The sequence below is a fragment of the Hakea prostrata genome, chromosome 4 (assembly GCF_041222555.1).
Source record: "Hakea prostrata isolate BN-2017 chromosome 4, UWA_Hpros_2, whole genome shotgun sequence".
Taxonomy (NCBI): domain Eukaryota; kingdom Viridiplantae; phylum Streptophyta; class Magnoliopsida; order Proteales; family Proteaceae; genus Hakea; species Hakea prostrata.
The window spans coordinates 34,225,890-34,236,132 of NC_142603.1; the positions used below are offsets into that span (position 1 = coordinate 34,225,890).

At 34.7% G+C, this 10,243-nt stretch overlaps 1 protein-coding gene, 1 non-coding gene and 1 pseudogene across 2 annotated transcripts; 1 reads left to right on the top strand and 2 right to left on the bottom strand.

The window, feature by feature from the left end:
- Positions 1–220: 220 nt before the first annotated feature.
- LOC149018717 (uncharacterized) lies at positions 221–1,708 on the bottom strand. Its single transcript, XM_089153949.1, has 2 exons — positions 672–1,708; positions 221–542 (listed from the first exon to the last, which is right to left on the bottom strand). Exons 1-2 carry the CDS (start codon positions 1,706–1,708, stop codon positions 221–223), a joined length of 1,359 nt encoding a protein of 452 aa, XP_089010075.1.
- Positions 1,709–1,796: 88 nt separating this feature from the next.
- On the top strand, positions 1,797–1,898 carry LOC149018718 (small nucleolar RNA R71). Its single transcript, XR_016173217.1, has one exon. It is a non-coding gene; the product is annotated as a small nucleolar RNA R71 (small nucleolar RNA).
- Positions 1,899–3,671: 1,773 nt separating this feature from the next.
- Positions 3,672–6,243, bottom strand: LOC149018719 (uncharacterized; annotated as a pseudogene).
- Between the last annotated feature and the right edge of the window lie 4,000 nt (positions 6,244–10,243).

Genomic DNA, 10,243 nt, shown 5'->3' on the forward strand with positions numbered 1-10,243 from the left:
CTTCTGGGGGTCGAAGCCACTTCCAAAGTAGTGATTAAGTTACTAGCCATGGTCCTCGGTAGGAAATTTGTCAACACATATAGGTGATAAAGCTTCTAACTACATCTCACATTCGAAAATTCCTTTATTTTCTGCATTTGTCACACCTACCAAACAAACTTCAACTGGATCAACTGGATAGCTTATTTGAAATACCTCCTTTGTACACCTCTCAATAGAATCAATTAGAAGCGATTATCGATTCATTTGGAAACTTGATGGCCTTGAATACATTGAATGTGATCTTTTCATCTTGTACTCTCATAGTAAGTTCACCTGTTTGAAGATCAATCAAGGTCCTCCCAGTTGCCAAGAATGGCCTACCAAGAATAATGGGTATGTCTTGGTCTTCTTCTATATCCAATACTAAGAAATCTGCTGGAAATATAAACTTATCCACTTTAACCAAGACGTCTTCAATGATTCCCCTAGGATATTTAATTGACCTATCCGCCATTTGAAGTGACACTGTGGTAGGTTTAGCTTCTCCAAGGCCTAGTTTCCTGAAAATAGATAGAGGCATTAAATTAATACTAGCACCAATATCACATAAAGCCTTATTAAAATGAAAATTTCCTATAGTGCATGGTATTGTGAAACTCCCTGGATCTTTTAGCTTAGGTGGAAGTCACTGGTGAGAATATGCACTGCATTCCTCTGTCAATGCCACAGTCTCATAATCTTCAAGTTTCCTCTTGTTAGCAAGAATGTCTCTCATAAACTTGATATAACTCGGCATTTGTTCCAAAGCATCTGCAAAAGGAATATTAATATGCAATTTTTTAAATACATCAAGAAATTTAGAAAATTGCTTATCTAGTTTCTGCTTCTTGAACCGCTGAGGATATGGAATGGGTGGATTATAAGGTGGTGGATTGTCTGGAAATAATTTGGATTTTGGCTTCTCCTCCTCCTTAACGTATTCCTCTGCATCTTTTTGCTCATCATGAACCGCCTCAGAAGAGGGTTCAGTTACTACGGCTTTCTTGAAAGGTTCTTCTAATACTTTTCCACTTCGAAGCTCAATAGCATTTGCATACTCTCTAGGATTTGTCTCAGTATTACTAGACAGTGATCCTTTTTGCTTTTGATTCATCCCATGGGCTAGTTGCCCCATTTGTACTTCCAAATTTTTAATGGATGCAAAAATATTCTGATTGGTCATCTCTTGCTTCTGCATAAATTGTGAAGAAACTGTAGCCATTTTTTCAAGAGCATCTTCCCATGGAGCTTTCTTCTGAAATGATTGAGCCTGTTGATTTTCAGGTTGTCTTTCAGTATCTTGATTGTTTTTCCATCCAAAGTTTGGATGGTTTCTCCACCCTGGATTGTATGTGTTGGAATATGGATTGCTCTGTCGGTTAAAGTTCCCCACATATTTTGCTTGTTCTAACTGATTTTGCTCAAAAGGATTAGCCATCTGACATTCATTGCTATAATGTGTTCCCTCACAATAGTTGCATATCACAGCTGGAGGTTTGGTGCCTTGAGTTGCTAACAACCCTACTTGCTTTGTTAATGCTTCAAGTTGGACGGCCATGGCTGTCATGGGATCAGTTTCATTGCTCTGCAAAACTCTTATTGGGGCAACTCTATCCCTTGGCCTTTGATATGCATTTGAGGCCATAACATCCAAAAGATCAATAATTTCTGTTGGATCCTTGTTCATGATTGATCCTCCTGCTGCAGCATCTACTAATGTTCTTGTGGAATTAGATAGACCATTATAAAAAATCTGAATTTGCCTCCATTGTTTTATTCCGTGGTGTGGACATTTCCTTAGCAAGTCCTAGAATCTTTCCCATGCCTCAAATAGTGTTTCCGAATCATACTGCAAAAAAATAGAAATATCTGTTAATAAACTAGCAGTTTTAGATGGTGGAAAGAATTTTACCAAAAATTTTTGAGCCATATGATCCCAAGTAGTGATGGATCCTGGTTGTAGAGAATGCAACCAACTCTTAGCGTTGTCCCTTAATGAGAAAGGGAACAATCTCAATCTTATGGCATCATCAGTAACGCCATTGCTCTTGAATGTGTCGCAAATGTCCAAGAACCCATCAATGTGAAGATTTGGGTCTTCACTAAGCAATTCAGAAAATTGATTATTTTGCACCATTGTAATGATAGAAGGCTTGATTTCAAAATTGTTAACTGCTACAGGTGGGCGCGCCTTATAGCTGTCCTATTATCTCTCACAGTTGGTGCAACATACTCTCCTAAAGTCTTGCGCCTTGGTGCTTCAACTTCAAGATCCATTGTTCTAGAAGTGGAAGATGAATTTGTTATGTCTTTCTTTGCTTTTAAGTTCCTTCGACAAGTTGCTTTTAATTTCGGGATCAAAAGGAAATAAAGTATCGTTTCCTCTTCTTCTCATGCAAAATCAGTAGGACCTGAAAAACTCAAATTCACAAACTACAAATAAAATAAAATAATAGAAAACAAATAAAAAGAAAAATAAAAGAATTCAAATTAAAACTAGCAGTAATTGATATTTGATAGGTCATTTAATTGCATTAATATTATATCAAATCCTTTATATTTTAATGAGACTAATTGGTTGTTTTATTTGGATATGAACAGATTATAGCATTCGGATATCAAATCTATAAAAAGAATGGTTAGAACCATATTGGCACATTTTTAAATCAAATCAAAGAATCACACCCAAATTAAGATGGAAGATTTGATTATGTCCAAAGCTAGAGGTTTGATCTTGCCCAAATCAGAAGGATTTTCGTAAAAAGTCTTAATTCAGCAAGCAAATATGTCGTTCTCTCTTGCGATCAGACATCTAAGGAAGAAGCTGAATTGGAAAGTGACTAAATTGGAAACCATTGCATTGGCAAATATGAAGAAAGGAAACAACTGAATTGGGAAGAATTGCATTGCCAAAGCGAACGATGGAAATAACGATTTGGAAAGAATGCGAATTGGCGGGAATCCTCTATAAGAAGGAACGCATTTTCAGAGATTGGGGGGAGAAGCTAAAACAAGAGGAAGCCACAATTCTAAGGAAGAACGGCACAATGTTTTCTATTTTCATTGCTTTGTTTTTATTTTCCATGTCTAGCTAATTTTAGCTTTCGATCAAGATTAATGGAAGTTTGATTTTCACCAATTGTGAGACTTTGAATTATCGGGTTTTCTTTAATTCTCGGTATTTATGCGTTTTCTATATTTATTATGTTATTGTATTAATCCTTAGACAAGAGGCCCTGTTGTTTTATGATTAATACAATACTCAGTCAATTCTTATATAAGTGACAAATAGCATTCTCGAATGGGTAATCAATGCCTTGGAGAGTTTGCTATGAGAATGTATATCCTAGTTTAAATAAACAAGGCTTTTTCCAGGTTTATTGACTAGGGATTGGGTCTTTTAATTTTTAATGCGATTAATAGACATAACTCAAAGGACAGATCCGAAGGTTATGTTTATTAATCGCATTAAAAATTAAAAGACCCAATCCCTAGTCAATAAACCTGGAAAAAGCCTTGTTTATTTAATCCGTTCTGGATTCGGGTGGGCACCAACTCACCATTCTCATTTTGAATCACAGTGAGTGCTACCTTTTCTTTTGGAACTTCTGATTTGGACTTACCCATTTGCTATACCGAGATTGGATAGATCATGCACCTGCATCAAGGAGTTTTAAAATTTCCTTTTTCACTACCTCCATCATAGGTGGGTTCAAACGGCGTTGAGGTTGCCTAGAAGGTTTACAATTCTCTTCAAGCAGGATTTTGTGCATACATGTTGAGGGACTTAAACCTTTTATGTCCGCTATGGTCCATCCCATAGCCTCCTTATATTCCCGAAGCACTCTAAGCAATCTCTCTTCTTCTAATGCATTTAGCTTACTTGAAATAATTACGGGGAGACTTTTATTATCACCCAAGAATGCATATTTTAAATGATCTGGCAATGTTTTGAGTTCCAACTTGGGGGCCTGCACAATAGAGGGTAAAAGTTTTGTGTTAGAAATAGGAAGATTAGCAAAAGGAACATCAACCCTCATAGGTCTAAGTGACTCTAATTCAAAAATAGTATTTTGCAATTCATCCTCTATTGCAAACTCTTCTTTTGCAAGTTGCACTTCTTCAAGAGTTAAACCATTACTAAGTGCAATTTTTAACTTGTCTTCATCACAAAAATTAAATGTTTTTTGAGCTAGAGTGTCAATGGCATCAAAAGCATAAACAGCATATACATCATTAGGATATCTCATGGAAGCATATATATTAAATTTAATGATCTCGCCATCAAACTCCATTATTAATGTTCCATCATGCACATCGATTTTAGTTCTAGCAGTTTTCAAGAAAGGTCTCCCCAATAACATCAAACTTGAATTAGGAGTATAGTCTTCTTCCATATCAAGTACATAAAAATCTGCAGGAAAAACTAATCCATTTACTTGAACTAAAACATCTTCTAACACTCCTTCAGGATAAACATTTGATCTATCAGCCAATTGAATTATTACGCCAGTATTCTTTAAAGGTCCAACATTCAAAGATTTATAAACTGATAAAGGCATAACATTAATAGAAGCACCCAAATCACACATGGCCTTCTCAACTTTCATATTACCTATTTTACAAGGAATGACAAACATACCTGGATCTTTGCACTTTGAAGGTAATTTCTTTTGTAACACAGCTGAGACATTCTCCCCCACACTTATTTTCTCATTGCCTTGCAACTTTCTCTTATTAGTACATAATTCCTTAAGAAATTTCGCATAGCGAGGAATTTGTTTGATAGCATCAATTAAAGGAATATTTACCTCAACTTTGCGAAATGTCTCAAGAATTTCTTTTTCCTCTTCAAGTTTTTTTGATTGAGAAAGTCTTGTTGGAAAAGGAGGGGGGGTTACCTTAGGACTTACATGTTGTACAGGAGGTGTTACTTCTTTTTCTGTCTCCTCTCTTAAATTTGAATGATAAGCAATGGGTCCTTCTAACTCTTTGCCACTTCTCAATGTCATGGCACTCACATTTTGCTTTGGATTGATAATTGTTTGTGAGGGCAATTTTCCTTGATTCTCAAGCTTACTTACGGAAGATGCGAGTTGACTGATTTGACTCTCCAAGTTCCGAATACTTGCTCTTGTATCCTGTTGGAATTGATGAGAACTAACAGCAAGAGATTCAACTAATTGTTCAAGAGACTTACCTTGCTTAGGAACTTGTTGATATTGTTGATCGGACTGCCTAGGCTGATATTGTTGTTGGAAATTGTTAGCTCTAGGCCCATAACTCAGATTTGGGTGATCCTTCCATCCCGAATTGTATGTGTTTGAGTATGGATCATATCTTCTTTGTGGTGGACACCGGGAATCCTCCAACAATATTGGCATGTTCATGAGTCTCATCTTGAAGTGTTGGGCATGCATCTGTGGCATGATTTGTTTTGAAGCAAATACCACAAGCCTTCACTTGTTGGATATTTCCTACAACCAATTTTTCCACAAGAGAAGTTAGATTATCCAAACGTTGGTCAATGGAAGAGACACTTACCTCATTAACTTTTCTTGGTGGATCGTCCCGTCTAGTCCCAAATTGTTGAGTGTTGGCAGCCATATTAGAAATTAAATTTCTTGCCTCAAGTAGGGGTTTTATGTACTAACGCACCTCCACTAGCAGCGTCAATCATATTCCTATCCATGTTAGATAACCCTTCATAAAAATATTGAATTAGAAGTTGGTCGAGAATTTGATGTTGGGGACAACTAGCACACAATTGCTTAAATCTTTCCCAATATTCATGAAGAGTTTCTCCATGATATTGTCGGATCCCACATATATCTTTCCTTATAGTAGCAGCCCGCGAGGCAGGAAAAAACTTTTCAAGAAACTGCCTTTTCATATCAATCCAGGTGGTTATTGAACCAGAAGGTAAGTAGTATAACCAATCTTTAGCTTTTTCAGACAAAGAAAATGGAAAGGCTTGTAATTTGATTTGTTCATCGGTTACACCATGTGGCCTCATTGTGGAGCACACCACATGGAACTCCTTGAGATGTTTATGAGGATCTTCACCGCAAGACCACGGAAAGTGGGGAGTAAATGAATCAAACCAGATTTTAATTCAAAAGCAACCTCAATATTTGGATATTCAATACATAATGGTTGTTGGTTCAAATCTGGCATGGCTAAATCTTTTAAGGTCCTCTCATTAATATCATTAGCATCCATGATTTCTTCTTCAACCCCAAATAATCCAATTAAATCAATACTAGAAGATGAAGAAGATGATACTCCCTGAAAATGTTGTTTGGTTTCCTTCCTCAATCTACGGGCTGTTTTCTCAATCTCAGGATCAAATTGAAGTTCACCTGTACGAATGGATCGAGGCATAAAACAAACAACCAAGAGAAAAAAAATAAATAAAATAAAAATAAAATAAAACAAAGCAAAATGAATAAATCTAAAAGAACCAATCCCCGGCAACGGCGCCAAAATTTGATGGGTGTCGAATCCACCAAAGATAATCCTTATCTCAACTGAATTTGTATTAGTAATGAGTAGGGTCGAATCCACGAGAGATTGGTGAAGATTTATTCTTTGATAAAAATTGGGGAGTTTTGAATCAACAAATTAAATAAAAATTAACGAGTGCAGTAGTTAACAAGAAAATTAGAATAATAAAGACTTTCGATCAAGATTCAACTTCAGAATTGATTATCTCAATTGATCATTGACTTAAAAAATAAAAGCTTTAATTTCGAGTAGATTGGTTATGGTCATTGAGGATCAGTCCTCTAACAACCAATCTTTCCCTACTTTATTGATAACCTTCGGATCTGTCCTTTGAGTTATTCCCTAATTAATAAACATAACCTTCGGATCTGTCCTTTGAGTTATGTCTATTAATCGCATTAAAAATTAAAAGACCCAATCCCTAGTCAATAAACCTGGAAAAAGCCTTGTTTATTTAAACTAGGATATACATTCTCATAGCAAACTCTCCAGGGCATTGATTACCCATTCGAGAATGCTATTTGTCACTTATATAAGAATTGACTGAGTATTGTATTAATCATAAAACAACAGGCCTCTTGTCTAAGGATTAATACAATAACATAATAAATATAGAAAACGCATAAATACCGAGAATTAAAGAAAACCGATAATTCAAAGTCTCACAATTGGTGAAAATCAAACTTCCATTAATCTTGATCGAAAGCTAGAATTAGCTAGACATGGAAAATAAAAACAAAGCAATGAAAATAGAAAACATTGTGCCGTTCTTCCTTAGAATTGTGGCTTCCTCTTGTTTTAGCTTCTCCCCCCAATCTCTGAAAATGCGTTCCTTCTTATAGAGGATTCCCCCCAATTCTGCATTCTTTCCAAATCTGTTATTTCCATCGTTCGCTTTGGCAATGCAATTCTTCCCAATTCAGTTGTTTCCTTTCTTCATATTTGCCAATGCAATGGTTTCCAATTTAGTCACTTTCCAATTCAGCTTCTTCCTTAGATGTCTGATCGCAAGAGAGAACGACATATTTGTTTGCTGAATTAAGACTTTTTACGAAAATCCTTCTGATTTGGGCAAGATCAAACCTCTAGCTTTGGACATAATCAAATCTTCCATCTTAATTTGGGTGTGATTCTTTGATTTGATTTAAAAATGTGCCAATATGGTTCTAACCATTCTTTTTATAGATTTGATATCCGAATGCTTATAATTTTTTTATTATCAAAAAAAAAAAATAATTTTTTTTTTTTTTATAAAACACCCACACCCCCCAAAAAAATAATTAAAAAAAAAAACAACAAACATTAACTTTTATTTAAAAAAAAAAAAAATAATTAAAAATAAAACCACCCAAACAAAAATATTAATTACCAAAATAATTAAATATATTTTTTTTAAATAAAAAAAAAAAAAAAAATTTTTTTATTTTAAATTAAAAAAAAAATTTTTATTTAATTTTTTTTTTTTCTAAAAACCCACCGGCCGGTTTTCCCCAAACCTACCCTTCCCCCCCCCTTTCCCCTCTTTATAATTTGAGAAATATTTCCCTAATTGATAGTCGAGATTCCCTTCCTTATCTACTAGTCTCTCTCGAGTACTAATAGAAATTCTCTCAATTGCTAACCCACTATATTTCTATGTGGGTTACAACAACTGAGAAATCATTAAATTCTATGGATTCCCATGTAACAACTACACAAACCATGTAAGTATATCTCTATCCTACATGTAATTCATGGCTTTTACTCCAATGAACTAAACACATAAATCCCCTCTCAGTTCATTATGATTAACAAATCAGTTGATCAGTGGCCAATTAATCAAAAGCATGAAGAATAGAAGTAAAAACTCAATCAAAGGAAACAATATTCAAAATTATATTGATGAACTCAAGAGTGGAAATTCAAAGATAGGCTACATCTGATCCCTAGAAAAACTAAATTAGTTCATACTAGAAACTAAAAACATTACAGAGGAGTTCAAGAACATTGAAAGAAGATCAAGAAAAACTTATTCCCAAGCTTCAGATCTCCAAAGCCAACCAACGTCTCCTGGTTCGATCTCTCCGCTCCTCCAAAGCTCCCAAAAACGTCATCCCTCTCTTCCTGGAGTTTGATCTCCTTTTATAGATTAATTAAACTCAGAGTTTGAATCAAACTCAGAGTTCTTATCTGACTTAACCAAGGAGTGTTTTGACGTATGAATCGGACTAACTTAGAGATCTACAATGCATAATCCCACCATTGGATTTGAAGACCAAGAAGTCGTGAAGCTCTCCTCCAAAAATCAGCTCGATCGGACACCATATGACCATCCGATGAAGATCTTGATCAAAACTGGACAGAGACACTCAAAATCCGGATTCTTCTACCCTTATTATTTGAATTGGATTCTTCTTCCTCTTTTCCCTTCTTTGATCAAATCCTAAATAGGAAATAAAACGTAGAAGCATGCAAGGACTCATTCTCTTTATGTTTTTGACTTGAGGTAAGACTCTTGCAATAATACCCAGATTTGATTGATAGTTTCCTACATGTAAAAGTAATAAATCTTTATTAGAATTTGTTAGGAAATATATAAAATCACCAAAATTATAGAAATTAAAGGAAAGGGTGCTAAATATTCATTTTCATATCATATTAGGGTAAATTGATATAAAACAATTGTAAATACATGGAAATATAATAAATTAATCATATAAAATAATATGTATGAAATCAACTTATCAAATTATAGTGGGTACAACGCAAGTGTCTGCTGTCGTAACAAGTAATATATGATAAAAGATGGATCCCTCGAAGACTATAGATTATGTACCAAATTAATTATACCAATTTTATTTGAACAAATAATAAGGAAGATAATTATTCTAGACTATATTGCGAATTGAAAGTTAAATTGAGATTATTAATTGCTAAAAACCTAGGGGTCAGATTTCACCATAACTAAGCATTCCCACCCTTTTCTCCCTCTTTATAATTTGAGAAATATTTTCCTAATTGATAGTCGAGATTCCCTTTCCTATCTATTAGTCTGTCTCGAGTACTAATAGAAATTCTCTCAATTGCTAACCCACTATATTTCTATGTGGGTTACAACAACTGAGAAATCATTAAATTCTGTGGATTCCCATGTAACAACTACACAAATCATGTAAGTATATTTCTATCCTACATGTAATTCATGGCTTTTACTCCAATGAACTAAACACATAAATCCCCTCTCAGTTCATTATGATTAACAAATCAGTTGATTAGTGGCCAATTAATTAAAAGCATGAAGAATAGAAGTAAAAACTCAATCAAAGGAAACAATATTCAAAATTATATTGATGAAGTCAAGAGTGAGAATTCAAAGATAGGCTACATCCGATCCCTAGTAAAATTAAATTAGTTCATACTAGAAACTAAAAACATTACAGAGGAGTTCAAAAACATTGAAAGAAAATCAAGAAAAACTTATTCCCAAGCTTCAGATCTCCAAAGCCAACCAACGTCTCCTGGTTTGATCTCTCCGCTCCTCCAAAGCTCCCAAAAACGTCCTCCCTCTCTTCCTGGAGTTTGATCTCCTTTTATAGATTAATTAAACTCAGAGTTTGAATCAAACTCAGAGTTCTTATCTGACTTAACCAAGGAGTATTTTGATGTATGAATCGGACTAACTTAGAGATCTCCAATGCATAATCCCACCGTTGGATTTGAAGACCAAGACGTCATG

Bases quoted from the DNA above. Each gene is read 5' to 3' on its own strand.
- LOC149018717 (XM_089153949.1), bottom strand. From the start codon at position 1,708: ATGAACAAGGATCCAACAGAAATTATTGATCTTTTGGATGTTATGGCC. The intron at 543-671 runs GTGACTTCCACC...ATCTATTTTCAG, and splicing joins TGCAGTGCATATTCTCACCA to GAAACTAGGCCTTGGAGAAG.